The sequence below is a fragment of the Cupressus sempervirens genome, chromosome 8 (genome assembly GCF_028749045.1).
Source record: "Cupressus sempervirens isolate cs-2001-9-10 chromosome 8, ASM2874904v1, whole genome shotgun sequence".
Lineage (NCBI taxonomy): Eukaryota > Viridiplantae > Streptophyta > Pinopsida > Cupressales > Cupressaceae > Cupressus > Cupressus sempervirens.
The window spans coordinates 823,822,353-823,838,808 of record NC_143125.1 but is presented as its reverse complement, the minus strand read 5'-3'; the positions used below and the strand labels follow the sequence as shown (position 1 = coordinate 823,838,808).

General features: G+C 36.2%; 2 protein-coding genes across 3 annotated transcripts in view; both read right to left on the bottom strand.

Annotated features, from left to right (window-relative positions):
* Window positions 1-16,456, bottom strand: part of LOC149544935 (protein NEDD1-like) — a 214,264-nt gene that overhangs the window by 108,688 nt on the left and 89,120 nt on the right. The gene's annotated exons all lie outside the window — the stretch shown is intronic.
* On the bottom strand, window positions 9,251-16,225 carry LOC149544936 (uncharacterized). The gene is made up of 7 exons (XM_089796554.1): window positions 15,958-16,225; window positions 15,690-15,842; window positions 15,141-15,541; window positions 14,598-15,003; window positions 12,321-12,382; window positions 10,883-10,947; window positions 9,251-9,368 (listed from the first exon to the last, which is right to left on the bottom strand). Exons 1-7 carry the CDS (start codon window positions 16,169-16,171, stop codon window positions 9,251-9,253), a joined length of 1,419 nt encoding a protein of 472 aa, XP_089652680.1. The 5' UTR covers window positions 16,172-16,225.

The following is a 16,456-nucleotide window of genomic DNA, read 5'->3' as shown; positions in this document are numbered from 1 at the left end:
AAGCCACAAAGGAAAGAAAGGAAAATTAATATTCAAGCATGCTTTTCTCAACAAATGGGCTTGTATTTATAACCTCGAAATGCTCTTTTTGTTGCCAAAATATAACTTCACTCAAGAAGCTTCACCACACAACATTAATTAGAAGCTTCCATTAGATTTTTTTAATTGACTTGGCTTAACTAATTAATAAATGGCTCTTTCCAATGATAACTCAACTCTCAACTTAAGTAAATTTATAAAGTTAAATTATAACTTAAAAATAAGTCACTAATAAATTAATAATAATTTGGCCACTAAAAATATAATAACTCTCAAAATACTCATCATTTAAATATGTCGTTTGAAATAGGAGTTATACTTATTATTTCTCCATGTGACCAAATTCACTTTCCAAAAATAGAAAGGGTCCATCTCAATCAACACCCAACTTATCACAAATAGTAAGTACCCAAAACTAAGCCCAAACAAAGTCCAATCTAAGCTAAACAAAGACCAATCTATAGCTTACTGAATTGTGGAGAAGACAAGACCCTCCCAAGTCAAGCCACTGCCTTAGAAGACCTTCTTTCCATAATAATTAACCTACAAGGATCACAATAATAGGTTGATTCCTGAAACTCCAATGCTGGAAAAAATGGGGACATTACATACATTTCAGTCCCATTGACTTATTCTTGGCCATCCATGGACATCAATATGATTTATTTCTTTCTCTAATCATCTCTATTTAACTTAATTTGAAGAACTACACTCCTATTTGATCGCCCTATCATTTTATGATTAAGTATTCAATGTTAGTTCTACCAGTGTTAGACAACTTCTAAATTAACCCTATCCCTACTCATGGTGGAAGATGATTTTGTAAGACATTAATAAAGCCCTAAAAGAGTAGAACAATCCAAATTATATATTGCACAAGGCCAGATCTAAACAATTGAAAGGATTTCACCTTTGCCTAAAAGCCAAACTATTGGTTTCCAATAGGGGCAGAAGAAAATAGAAAGATCATCCTCAAGAGCCCCTTCTTAACTGCAATGGAGACTTGTTCATTCCAGTAGTATAACTAGACCACATATATGCTTCAAGCCTTAATCTACTACACATCTTTATAGACTACATAGAAAAGAATGAATGAAATGCTCCCCTTATAAAGGCCTTAAAAAATAGAAGAAAGAGAGTTTGTAGTTGGTGGTCCAATGTGATGGAGCCTAAAATTTGTGTCTCTATTTATACAATGAATTTGGCATATGCTGATTTTAGTTTTTTATGATTCCAGTATTTATATTTGCAATTAGAAGCAACAACAATTGAACTGAAGTAGTAACCAAAAGCTGTATCTGTATATGAATTACTGCTCAGAAAATGTTATCTCCAGCATACCAATCAGAGTCGGATTCAAGCTAGCTGCAATTAATGACTTGATATATATCTGGATTTTGTACCATGATTCCATTATGCTGAAGTACACCAGATATTACAAGTGTGGGAGCATCTGTAATATAAAAAAGAAATCACTAATACAAGCAAGTGAATATATTCACTGTGATCTGTTTGAGCAGCGCAGACTTATCCAGGTAGACAATAGCAAGGTTCGAATGGAGGAATAGATTTTGGTCAAATGCCTGGACATACCATTTTTGCAGAAGAAGCTTTAACAATGGTTGTTTGATAAGTACATGATTAAGAAATATAATGATTCACAAGTGTACAAATCACATGGCACACATAATAAGAGGAAGATCTTCTCAGGAGGCACAATCTTCTGGATCAATTCCTAGGGAACAGGCTGAGGCATTCTTGTTGACGTCCTTCAATTTTATTAATCCATGCTTGGCAAAACAAATACGTGTAGCTCCTGAAAAATTTACAACATTCTGCAAGAGTTTTAAGGAACAAGCAATGGATTTGCAAGTGCCCAAGCAAGCAATCATTCCATTGAGGACAGCTATTAGGAAGCTTCAACCATCTTCTGAGCATTTGACATCTTTGCACCCAGACTTTTTGCTCATTTTTCTCCTAGCAAAATGCTATAAAGTTGGATTAAGCATTTTGGAGGACGACATTTTTTGAGATTGATCAGCCAAGGGATTTTTTTTTCTATAATGCTATTATGGGGGGGTGGTTGGATTAACATCTTATTTGATATTAATTTTCGGATTTTTGTTACAGGTGTTCGAACAATGGAGCAAGGACTTGCAGCACTTCCATTGATAACAGGAGGAAAGTCTTCACTAGACGTCTTCACTGCTAATATATATGCAGTGTTGGCTATGTCCAGGAGTAGTCAATGTGCACAAATAGAAACAACCCGTCAAACTCCCACTCATGAAAGGAAAACATTAGGGTAATGCAGAATGGCTTTAATGGTGAAGATTTAAGGAAATTCGGGTGCAGTGAGTATGCTCCAGCAAGCAGGTCGGAAGACAGATGAGGAGTGAAAGTTGAGACGTTCAAATATGGAGTCGGAGTTGAACTACACCACCATCCATATAATTGAGAAAGGAATTTGAAGACAAAATGTTTTAAGCGTTACCTGTGTCATACGAAAACATGCCCGTGCTCATATTGTTACCCGGAATAGAATACATACGGATGGCTTCAAAAATATTAGTTTTGATTTCTTAAAGTATTTTCAACTTTAAAAATGAGTCATATTAAGGCCCACGTTGTACAAACAAGTATTCAGTTACTTGTTAAGAAGGGGTATGTTGTTTTGAGAAAGGACTCGCAACTCTTCGCATCTTATAATTATATGATGTAAAAGCCAAACCAGGAGAGACTTAAGAGACAATTCATATTCATTTTTTAAAATCTTATAATTTATAAGCAATTGATAAATTATATTCTTCTATTGGTGAAGAATGAATTTTTGAACTAAGACTATGGATGTGGATTATTGAATAAATGTATTTATATGGGACTTTGGAGTCGAATGCATTGGATGGATCGTCTGTAAGGATTGTCTCCAGTGTATTTTATTTCCGGCATGATCAGTAAGAAGTATTTATTTATTTTATTTGCATTAGAGTTTTAATTTTTTATTAAGTTATGTCCTTTATAAGTGTTTTTTATTATTCCCTATAAATATTTAATATTCAGATAAGTGGACGGGTTTTTATTGCATCTTAAATTAGATAAACATAAATATTGTAAAATATTTAATTATTTTCATATTTATGTCTAATTTGTCTCTGCAGGAGTTAAAGTGCATTTTAGACTAATTTAAAATTGCATTTAAATAATTGATCCATCGCATCTGATTATTAAATTTGTTTATAGTTTGAATATATTAGACTTTATAAAGTTGTACGTTTCAACTAATAATATTGACTCTATTGCCCATTTAATTAAGCACTGGTCTTTTATTCTTAATTCATAATCCATATGCTGGCAAATATTTCATTTCTTGCCTTTGAAGAATTAATATATTCATCTGTTGCATTAATCTATATTTATTGTTTGTTCAAAACATTACTTCAATCATTTATTTTTCTTCTCAGTTCATAAATTGCAAGTTTAAAGTTTTCCTATATTTCTTGCCATTGGAAAACTTTTATTGTATTCATGTTCTAATCGATCTGCTTTAAGTCTCTTGGATATAAGTGTTTCGTCTAGGATCAGGTACACCCGCCTCGGTGTTGTAGAGCCGGAAGCGCAGGGGATTTAGATCACATTGATCAATCCCATCAAGTTGGCCTCAACCGGTTGGATATCCCAGCATCGAGCAAGCAAGGCTCGTAGGATTCCAATCTGCAGTTTTGGGAACCAACACAATGTACTCATGGATGCAACTTTTTGAAGGAAGGTGCAAGTGACTTCAAAGAAGCTATAAAAGGATAAGAACCACATTATTGTTTAGGGAAAATGTGCAAAGGACCTTGATTCATATAAAGAGTTTGTGGACAAAAACAATGGTTTTCACCATTTCCAATAGATGGAAAGGTCGGAAAGCTAGGTCATTGGTGAGGGGTACTCCCCTTACACACCCAAACAAATGTTCTATTACAATTGATGAAGGATTACTCCACCCAATATTCATACATTGCATAACTAAGATAACTCAAAATATTGATGAAGCAACTTGCCTTCTATTTCACAATTAAATAAAATACACATTCATCAATTGCAATATATTAGCCAAATAGGATTTACAACTCTGCAAGATGGAACTATAAGTTTTGTTTCTCAAGCTCTATAAGGACTCAAATCTGAATAGCCAACCACTAGCCCAAGTCTCCCTTTTATAGTATTCTTGCTCCTCTTGGAAGTCCCATGCTTCCTCTTGGAGAGCAACACATGGCAATCAAGAAACGTAGCACACAACCCATAGAAGGCCCTAGAAATCTCACAAAATGTCACCTAAGGATATGACTATTGAAATTCCCATAATGGGCACCTAAAAAGGTGTTCATTCAACTCCACCTTATCATGGCTCTTCACCTTCATAAATGGATGCCAAGATGGCTATTTTTTAGTAAGCTACATGTACACACCTAAAAATGTCCTTATAACTAATCATATTTTCTTCTATTTATTAGATGGGTATTTTGGGTTTATTTAACTAATTTATTAATATTCTTCCCTATTAAATTCATTTAATACTCACACTCTATCAAATCATTAAAATCCCTTTTTTGGTATAATCATTAATATTCCCTAATTCCCTAAACTCATCCTATTATCCCTTTCCTACTCTACCATTTATGCCCACTTATGGAATATGGGATAAATAAGTTTTCAACCACCACAAACTACATCCTATTATCCCATCCTTCCCTCAATGTCTTTGTTAATGTATTAGTCTGATATGAACAATACTTTCTTTACATAATAGTTCTTTCCAAGCTTTTGATATCATTGATCATGCTAACAAGACTAAAATTCATATGTTTGAGGTAGAATATCTACAGGCCTATCCAGATCAGTTGGATAGACTTACTAAATTTGTCAAGGAATCCCAACCTACCCAAACTCATTTGGTTGCCCTTGAAGTTAAAAATATGCCAAATTAGAGCAATATGGTCTATAAACAACACAAATTCTTTGGCTACTAGAGAATGCTTCTAGTGCCTCAAAGCTTGCACAATTGCATGGAATTTCATATCATATGTAGAATATTTCTTTCACACATCATTCAATTTTTCACTAAAAAGGCAATGGGCCTACCTTCTTGGCTGATTACAGCACCAATGCCCACATGTGAGGCATCACAATCCACTTTAAACACTTTATCAAAATCTGTTAGGGCTAGTATTGGAGCTTCAGTGACCTCCTTCTTTAGGTATTGGAAACTCTCTTCAGCCTCGTTGGTCCATGAAAACTCCCAACCATTAGTGCAGTGGTGCTATAATGCTGCTGAAATTATGAATGAACTTTCTATAGAAAGTAGACAAGCCATGAAAACTTCTCACCTCGGTGATACTACATGGACTACGTCATTCAAGAATGGCTCGAACTTTCTCCAGATCCATCTTGACACCATCTGCAGAAATGACAAACCCCAGAAAAACCAAGCTTACTTGCATGAACCTACGCTACTTCAAATTAGCATAGAGCTTTTCTCTTCTCGGTACCCCCAATATGATCCTCAAGTGTTGCAGATGTTCTTCCCTTCGCATACTAAAAATCAGTAAATCATCAAAATAAACTACTACAAACTTACCAATGTAGGGATGCAAAAACAGTGTTCATGAGTCTCATAAAAGTACTAGGTGCATTAGATAAACCAAAAGGCATAACCTTCGATTCATACAAACCATCCCTAGTTTTGAAAGTTGTTTTCCATGCATTCCCCTCTTAGATGCAGATTTGATGGTACCCACTTTGTACGTCAATCTTAGAGAAATGCATTGCTCCAGCAAGAACATCCATCATGTCATCCAAACGTGAGATAGGAAAACAATACCTGATGGTTATTCTATTGATGGCTCGACTGTCTGTGCACATCCTCCACGTTCCATCTTTCTTTGGAGTTAATAATGTTGGGACAGCACAGGGGCTCATGCTTTCCTGTCCTAAGCCTTTTTGTATGAGCTCAGTCACTTGTTTGTCCAATTCTGCATGTTGTGTTGGACTCACTCTGTATGTTGCTTGATTGGGAAGACTTGCTCCTAGAATAAGAGCAATATGATGTTGTTGGATATCTCATTTTGGGGGAAGTCCATCCGGTAGCTCCTCTGGAATAACATCTGAATATTCTTCCAACACTGCAGCTGCTTCTGGTGGTATAGTCAAGTCTTCCTCTTTCCCCTTTTGTACTACCAATTCATAGCAACACTCTATCACTTTCATCTCCTTGACAAGTTCCTTTTCAGATAGCATACTTTCAGTTTTTGCATCACCCTTGAGAGGTAATAAGACTAACTTCGATCCATCCTTCTAGAAGATGTAAGTATTATTTTCCCCATTATGAATGACCTTTCTGTCATACTGCCACGGATGACCCAAGAGGACATGGCATGCGTCCATCGGAATCACATCACACCATAGCTCATCCTTGTAGACCTTTCCTATGGAAAATTTAACAAGGCACCTCTTATCTATTGTGACTTCACTTCCCTTTTTAAACCATGCAATCCGATAAGGACAAGGGTGCTTTTCACATTGAATATTTAGTTTCTCCACCATTTCTTTAGAAACCATATTCTCACAACTACCTCCATCAACAATTACTTGACATACCTTTCCTCCTGAGGTACACCTTGTCCGAAATATGTTAGTTCTAAGCCATGAATCATCAATGCCTTTCTCCTCTACATCCTCCTTGGCTGGAATTATCATTGTCCTCATCATGAGACTTTCTCCCATATCCAGAGATACTTCTTGTTTAGATTCATTGTTAGCCTGGGCTAGGTTTACTCTGGATGGCCCTCCTTGATTTCTATCTTGCATGTTAAAATTGGAACACTCGAAAGCCTTATGTCCTTCTCCACACCTAAAACAAGTGACAGGCCTTTTTTGGTTTTCCCAGTCTCTTCCGCTTTCGTAGCCTCACCCTCTCTGAAACCCCCTTCCTCTTTCTTGATTTGGAGGATCTTGCTTGTGTTTATATTTTTTTCAAAACCTTGAAAACTGTTTTCTGATGCAGAGCCTCACCTTGGAAAACTCAGGAGGAAAACAGTCACTCAACTAAGTTACATCAAGGGGCACATACATCCTCCAGGATCAAAGTAAAACCAATCTCAACCATTAACTAACTGATTCCTCTTATACATATTTAAATGAGAACATGCAACATGAACTTTAGGAATGATTAAAAACTCCTACAGACTATTAACAAACTGATTTTTTTCAATACCCAGTGAAAACTGTCATGCGACATGAACTTTCTCAGCCTCCTGTCGCAACATTTTTCTGCACCAAACTTAATGAAATCCGACCTAAATCTTCTGCAATGTATTTTTAATACATATTCGGGAAAATAAAACCTAAAATCAATCCGACCACAAACTAACCAGCAAATAACATTCACTAATCTTTAAATCTACACCATCTTTTCATGCATGGCTTTTTTTTTAAAACTTGAGCACAAACCCGACCACCAATTCTGAGATGTTCAAGACACTCACAACTTTTGCATATTCCAAACATAAAAACAACTTTTCCCTTTATCACATAACAACTATGTGATTTGAACAATTCGGTGAATACATGAATATATTCACCATGAATGTGAAATTCCTTTCCATGCAGACATGGGCTGAATTGACCAAAAAAACAAAACAAATGAAAAATAAAAATGTATAATACATGGCTCTGCTGCGATCCCAGGAAATAGATCGCAAAGAGTCTAAGAGACTACCATCCACTGATGTGACTCTCAAAACATTAAATATTTACATTCAAATATTTTGAAAAAAAAATGTTTTCTATAACAATTTCAAAACAGCAAATTAAAATCTGATCCCAAAACTTTATCAATACGTTGTTGTTATAAAACACAAGCATCACTAAAATCTTGGAACTTCTGAATATTGTTTTAACCAAGGAAACAAAGAGAACCACAAATCCAAATTGCAAAACTCAAAAAAATCAAAAAAACTAAAAAAACTTTCTATTCCATTCTCCTCAATCTGATCTCTCTTTCTTTACATTCAAAAATCTGCCATTTAAAATACTTTCCCTTCTTTTTCGGCTGGGAATCTGAAACGTCCACCCAAAACAAAAAAAGAAAACTGTTTTAGAATCATGATTAATCAAAACTCAGAAATCTGCTGCCAACTTCCTGTCACTATCCTGTACTTGATTTGCTTAATTATTTAAACACTCAAAAAACTCTGACTAAAACTGAAAACTAACATAATTGAAAACAAACATACGTTGTCCTAGGTGGCTATAATTGGAGAGCTTATAAGAACGTTATTCCATTTATGCCACCACATTGTAGGACATTATTACATACATTAAACTTTAAAACATGACATTAATTTTCTGCAGAACTTCCTGTAGCAGAAACTATTTGTTCTGCATTAACTTTCTGCATAACTTCCTGTAGCAGAAACTGTTTGGTCTGCCACTGCAACATTTTCCCGTTCATTATTAAAAACTCCCCAAATTGGGTTTGAGGTACCCCTTCGACCACCTTTGTTCCTTTGGTTATATTGTCTATTCTGCTTTTCTTCAGCCTCTAGAGCTAATTGGTAGGCTTCCTCCATACTACTAACACAATGCATACTCAGTTCATCTTGAATAGAGAATTTTAGGCCATTCACAAATCTAGCAGCCATCTGCTCATTATTTTCTTGATGCTCTATGTGCATGGATAGCTTGTAGAATTCATTTGTATAGTCTTGCACTAAAGAAAATTTTTGCTTCAAATTTTGGAATCTACGAAAGAGGGTTTATGAATAACCCATGGGTAAGAATTTTCCTCTCAGCTTTTTCTCCATCTTGATCCATGTCTTAATCTTTTCCTTTTCATTTCTAGTTCGTTCCTTTTGGAGGTGATCCCACCATATCATTGCATGTCCTTTAATTTTGTGCATGCAAACTTCATCTTCTTTTCTTCTGTCATAGGCTTCCATTCGAAAAAAATTTCCATCTCGTTTAGCCAGTCTATTAGTTCTTCTAGCTTAAGACTACCAACATAGTCTGAAATGTCATCTTTATTGCTTCACTTCTTCCTCCTAAAGACTTTAGGACTCTATCTTCATAGCTCATTTCTCCTAGCCTTTCGTCTACATTTTCTCCCTCTTCATCAGATTCATTTCCTCTTTGTATTCCTTGATTATCTAGTCACTCATTGAGTCATTCAACCTCCCTCTGCATATCCAGCACCAATCTTTGCATCGGCATGAGGCCTTCTCTTCCTCTTCCTCTTCCTCTCGCAGCCATCTACTGCTCTGATACCAAATGATGTAACCCAAACCCTTCAAAGAATAAATCAAAAAATGACACAATGTAGAAGTTTCAAAATGCCATAGTTCTTCATTAAACTTTCGTAACTCTACTCTGCCTCTACAATGAAAGAAAAGAACTACTTATTACAATTCCGAAAATTACCATATTTGGCAGATTTTCGAGAAAAACAGATATTTTCATTTTTAGTAATTTTCAAAACCCATCCTATGAATCTCGATTTTTCCTAAGAAAAGCCCCCAACTAAGGCAAGATGAATTGCCAACTAATCAACGAAATCAAAAATATGATTTTGGATTTATTACAAAAACAACTTTCTAAAAAAATGGGCAAAAACACAAAAAGCCAATTTTGAAAGCCAAGATGATATTTCAAGCTCCCGAAAAAATGTCAAAACGACCACCTATCGAGCTGAGCTCAATCAGCAATCTACATAACTCCTCATACAATAGCCTGTAAAATTTCAGCCAAAACCTGAATCCGAGTCAAAAGTTATGACCCCCAGAAGTAAATCTTGACCAAACCCACATCTAAGTCAACAGCCTTGACCCTCAGATGCCCCTGCATCACTATTTTAATGCTGGCAACTTTATCTAGTATTGACATGTGTTTACCAACTTGGACTGAGTTGTCTATATGCACAAGTGTGCTAACAAGATTGTAAGTGGAAATTGTGTACGTTGGCATCTAGATCCTATATCCTATAGCATGTTCGATGAAAATCTTTCATGAAGATGCTAAACTCTAATTGTTAAGGGTTTGTGCTTTGGGAGTGATCTGTCACTTTGAAAATGGAAATGTGCCTTCAAGAATTATTCTTTCCAATATGTTAAAACCCTGCCAATTTATTGGCTTCCAAAATGATGGATATTGATATGATTGTTACAACGTATGTTTTTGTTGTTTTGTGTGATGCCACGAACACACTATTTTTGGACTAGAATAATATTGTGTCTGTAAGCTCTTTGCATAATTTTTTGGTTTTAAAATAGGTGCTTCTTTTGGTAATGCTAACCAATAAGACTGGATGCAAAGATGTTGTTTGCATGTATTCATGTCTATCGGGTGTCAATGAGAGAACGACAGTTATCTCAGTATGAAGATAAACTGACGACAACTACATTGAATGAGTCAGTTGGCATTAGTGTTGTTAGCACGTTTAAAACTAATAAGGATAACAGTAAAAGGCAAATGAATCCATTTTACAAACATATGAATGAACATATACAGGTTCAATAATAAAAAGGGAATATAAACATTTTTTGGATAGACATTTTTTTAAAGAATTGGAGTGAGCCTTCAAAGGTGCATATTGCAGAGATATTATAGCAGCTTGAATCAGAGGGAGTAGGTGTAAAAATGACAGTTTTTTCTATGATGCAACCAGACAAAAAAATTTGAAGAACGTCTTTTGAACAGCATGGCATGTGTGTAACAAGTAACAAAAGCGGAGTGTAGGCGTTTTTCAATGAGGACGACAAGTTCATTTTTACATAGTAAACATGTATCAGGAACTAGTGCATACCTGAAAGGTATTTTGCCAAATGTAAGTGAAAGAATTTGCCACTGTGAAAGTTGTGGAGTTTTAATCTGAACAAAAAACAAAAAGCTCATGATACATATGATAGGAAGATTGATTATTAGTTGCAGACAAAACTGTGTGGGGGGTTGAAGTTGTAAAAGGTAATGCATTTCATCTCTCCAAAGAAAAAAGCATATAGTGTCTGTGAATTGGTAGGTAAGCAAACAAGGAAGGGTTATTCTAGAGGACAACAACAGCTCGTATATTGGAGAGTTCTTGAAATAAAAACTTGTGACTGATGTAGCGGGTTGAACAGAGATTTTGTGTGTTTTTTGAAGATGCAATGAACAGGATCAAATACTAGAGTCCATTACATGAGTGTGAGACGACCAAAAGTTGAAGGTGTTTATTTTGTTTATGAATTCACTTACTTCAAAGAGAAAATGATAATTAAATGTATGTCAAAAATATGTTCGGTAACAATCTAGTGTTTTTTAGTAGGTGCTCATAGAGTTTGCTTCCTTTGGTTTTAGGAGTTACTGCTCTTTTGAGAGTTGGAGCTCTCTTATGCAACTAGATTAGAGTCCCTTTTTATTAGTGTTATCATGGCTTTTACCGAAAAGGGCTTCCTCTAAAAAAAATATGCATGTCTCTGTCTCCTCTCTTTTGTACTTGTTGATTAAAGTTTAAAATATTGATTCACCCCCTCCCCCTCTCAGTATTTTTTGTGTTTTCAAATGTGACGTCCCCGATATTGTTAAATAATTTAATTTAATTTAATAATTTTGTATGTATCGCCGTAAAGTTAAACTCTCAAGCCCATCTTTATTCTATTGTTGGTAGTGTGTTGGTCGTGTTAGCAGTTTTTGTAATCCTTCAGGAAGTTTCCCTGAAGCCATATATAAGATTTGTTTGTAGGTTGTAATAGGTATGCAAATTTGGTTTTTTTTTGTGATTGTGAATACCAGTTGGATTCACTATATTCTTCTTTGTTTCTGAATCATTGTAATCTGAATTGCTATTATTTTTAAAAAAGAATTTCATAGTGTGTAAATCTCTATTTTTTATCCTTGGAGATCTCATCTATAATTTTCATCATATCGTGTTTATCCAACAACATCCTTGCACTATCATTTCGACAAAGAGAGGGAGCATCATATTAAAGGATCTGACTGATTATGTTTGTCGTACGAACAGCTTATCTTTGCACAGGTTGTACAAAAGCCACAAGAAAGCAGCACTACTTCCCACTGTACAGGTGCGATAACATTGTGTGGGCTTGATTGCCACATCGTATGGGTGGACATGCTTCCACTGTATGATATTTCATTTACCAACATATGAACCAATCGGTGAGGACAACCACCATATGACAACCTATCGTACGACAATCTATTATATGGCTGAGTTCTGCTGATTATTGGCAGTAGTAAAACCGTACACCACTGTACACAAGGTTGTCACAATTCGGTGTATAACGGTTAGGAAGATTGTATGAATTCCCTGATTTTCATACATAGAGGCATTGGGAAAATTACAATAGTATCAGAGATGATGATTCTACCACCCTATTGGGTCATGGACATGTAAGGCACTCAAAGTATATGCCAGAAGATACCATTCCACCGATAGATTGGGGGAACCCCAAGAGTCATCTTCTAAAGTTGTTGTAATATTAAGAAAGCTAACTAGAAGCCAAGAGCAGCTCAATGACGCCATGGTCGAAGGACAAGAACAACATCAACTCATGGAAGAAACAATGGGGAGGTTAGCGGATGTAATGGATACCCCCAAAATTTGCTTACAAGTATTCACAGCTATATGGTAATTTTATCAAACACTTAGCTTGCAGTCTCTAATTTCCCGTTATGTGCTACTACCCTTATGGCTCTAAAAGTTTTATCTGTAATGTGTTGTGTTTGGCATGTCACATAAATATAGGAATGGAAAAAGCATAACATATATCACAGAAATAACTAGCACGCTATATTTTATATTGATTTCCAAGAATTAATAACAAGTGCAAAGCTGACTTACTGAATACTCCAACAATAAATTAGAATAAACATTGTTTAAATCAAATAGTTGAGGGTGTGGCCCTTGCATTGACCTGTTGCAAACAATATGCAACTCCTACAGTAACTCGGCTGCTACAATGGAACTGCTACAGTAAATCGGCTGCTACAGTGACGCGCTGCTACAATGACATGGCTGCTACTGTGATTCGGCTGCTACAGGAACTTGGTTGTGGCTGGAAATGCACCCAATCTGCCGGATATAAAGCTGATAGCAATGAATTCCAAAGGCCAAACCCCAAGGGAATGACATCTAGAATGTCACACGAGAGGATAGACGTCCTCTAATGCCAAGAATAGATCTGCAACTCACACATTCATTTTCTTCTCATATTCAACCTTCTGAATGAAGCCACTAACGCTCCATTTTATTCTTTCTCCAAGGGTCCATTCCACTCACACGAGCAACGTGGGATAAAAGATGTGTGATATAAAACCAAAGAAACGTGAATCGGAATCGGATCGGAATCGGCAAGGTCGAATCGAATCGTGAATCGGCAATGAATCGGCAATGAATCGGCGATGAATCGGCAAATTTGAAAAAACCCGTTAAATTTAAAGATTTTAACAATTTAAAACTTATTTCATGCACCCTTTATTGAATATAACTTAAGCACACTATAACATCATCAGATAGAAGTTAAAACTTAACATACATAAACATGAAACATAAAATCCATCACATACGTAACTATGTTATCTAAGATTCTAAAATGTAAATTGTAGGCTAGCTGAAGTAAATAGAAATCAAATGATCATAATGATTTAAATCATAGAATGTATGTAAGATGATCCATAAGACATCAAATCATAAATTTATGTAAGAATCTAAGATGAAGATCCATGAAACTTTGAAACTTTGAAACATATGTCTATCAATGATTCAGTATCAATATCTGTAAACAAAATATAAAAACAAGGCTCCAGCTCAAGCCTCAGGCTCATAGTCATCATCATCCTCAACATCATCCTCAAGCTCGGCTACAGCCTCAACCTCAGCCTCTGAGTATCCAGTCTGCCTAGTAGCAAGGCGTCTAATGTAGGTCCTAGAGGACTGTCGAGCCATATCTCCCGCATATAAGATGGGCTCACGAATGTCGCTAGGGCTTGTGTCTGTGCCTGCACGTGTGCGTCTACCAATGCCTGAAGAACGTGCTCTAGCTGCCTCAGCCTCTATATCCACCTGGTCAATCCACGCACGGTCTTCCTCAGTGAAGACTGGATCTACAACCTCTGTGAGCCACTCTGATTCTGGATCAATCTCCTCCAGAATGATCGGAGAGGAGTCAGTGCCCAAAATCTGTTTGATCCTAAGACGGAGGTTGTAATGAACGAAGACAAGATCATTCAACCTCTGCACTGTCAACCTGTTTCTCCTCTTCGAGTGGATGTGCTCGAACATGGACCAACTGCGCTCACATCCAGAAGCGCTGCTTGGCTGACTTAGAATACGAATGGCAATTTTTTGAAGTTTTGGGGTTGTGGCTCCAAACATTTGCCACCATCTATCTGAAATAAGGGAAAATAAAAATAATTAGTCTCATTTACAAATTACAAATTACAAGTTAACTCTAAAATTACATAATCAACTTTAAGTTTAGAATCTAGATTCATGAACATTGAATATATTATTTAATTTTTACCTGGCTGTATTGTTTCCCGAGCATCTATGGCTACCTTGCTAGAGAAAAGTGGCCCTTCTTTATTATTGAACTTATCAAGCTCAATAATTGCAGAACTGCTATCCTCATCAGTACTCAACCTCTGGATCATTGTATATAATCCGGTGAGAACCTCCTCATCCGCCTTGAAGTCAGGACGGAAACGAAATGCCGAATTCAAAAAGTAAGCTGCTGCATGGATGGGTCTGTGGAGCTGATTCGGCCATCTCCTATCAATGATGTCCCAAATAGGGGCATACTTCTCCTGCACTCCTGCATACTGAGCTTTAATGGCCTCCTTGGCCCTATCCATGCCCTCATATATGTAGCCCATAGAGGGCTTCTCCCCGTCAGCAGTTCGTAGGAGAGATACAAGAGGCTCAGTGGCCTACATATAAAGTAAAACAAAAATTTGAGTCAAAACTTAAACATAGAATAATTCAATAATATAAGGTAAAACTAAATCATTAAACAATTAGCATAGTAAACTGTAAAATATTAAATGTTAAATTGCAATAAAATTACCTTAAGTATTTCTCTAGCAGGTTTCCAAAAACCATCATCATCAAATATGCAATCCACCACATCTATCCCTGCAGTGGTCGTAGCATAGGAAGATGAAATCCACTCCCGCCCAACAAACATGCTCCTCAAATCATCCCTTGATGTCAACAAGGACTGCAAGGTGATGAAATTCGAGGCAAACATCGTGATCCCTGGACGAGCTAACTCTTTGTCTCCTGTGTACTTCCTCATTGTGCTAAGGACAAATGAATGATTATAAATAAACTTACATATGTTTTTTGCCCTTTCCACACATGACTTGACCCACTCAAGTTTGCCAATTTCCTCCAACATGAGGTCAAGGCAGTGTGCTGCACAAGGGGACCAAAATATGGTGGGGTGCCTCTCCATCAAAAGTTTGCCTACAACAATTTTAAGATAATTAGAAATTCAAATTTCAAACATGTTAGAACTTAGAACTTAGGAAACTTAGAAATTCTAAGTTAGAATTAGAAAAAGTTCAAAATTCAAATAAATTTATTTTCAAAACTTAAAAAGTTAAAAGTTTACCTGCAGCAACATAACTTGCTGCATTATCCGTCACCACTTGCACCACATGTTGTTCCCCCACCTCTGCTATAACTTCCTCAATAACCTCACATAAGTATGTGGCATTTTTTACATGAGCAGAAGCATCAATGGATTTGAGGAACATGGTATATCCTACAAGTAACAAAACAACGAATTATAATTACTATTAGCAATCAACAAATCAAAATTTGAAATAGTCAATCACGATTCAAAATTATGTATGTAGGAAAGTAGAATGATCAATCACCTCCACAGGATACAAGAAAATTGAGGAGTGTTCTTCCCCTCCTATCTGTCCAACCATCAGTCATGATGGTGCAACCCTTTTCGATCCACTCCTTTCGGTTGTCCTCAAGCTCATGCCTCATATCCTCAACCATTTCCTCCAGGAGGTATCCACTCAACTCAGCCTCAGTTGGGGCTTTAAACCCCGGACCACAAATGGCAACTGCATCTATCATGTTCTGCCAATAAGGAGTCCTGTCACAAATAGATAATGATATTGATTAGAAATTTAGATGTCAAAAACTAAAATCATAAAACAAGTAGATATAATTAAAGTTTTACTTTTACTTTTAACTTTAACTTTGAAGATAACAAAGAAAAAAGAATCAATTACCTGGCTACAATAAATGGAATGTTGCAAAAGTACCAAAATTTGCAAATCTCTTTTCTGGCAGCATCATGAATCTCCTTGTTCAAACCCATGCCCTCAAGCGTGGGTTGGGAGCCAGGAGTAGTGCGGG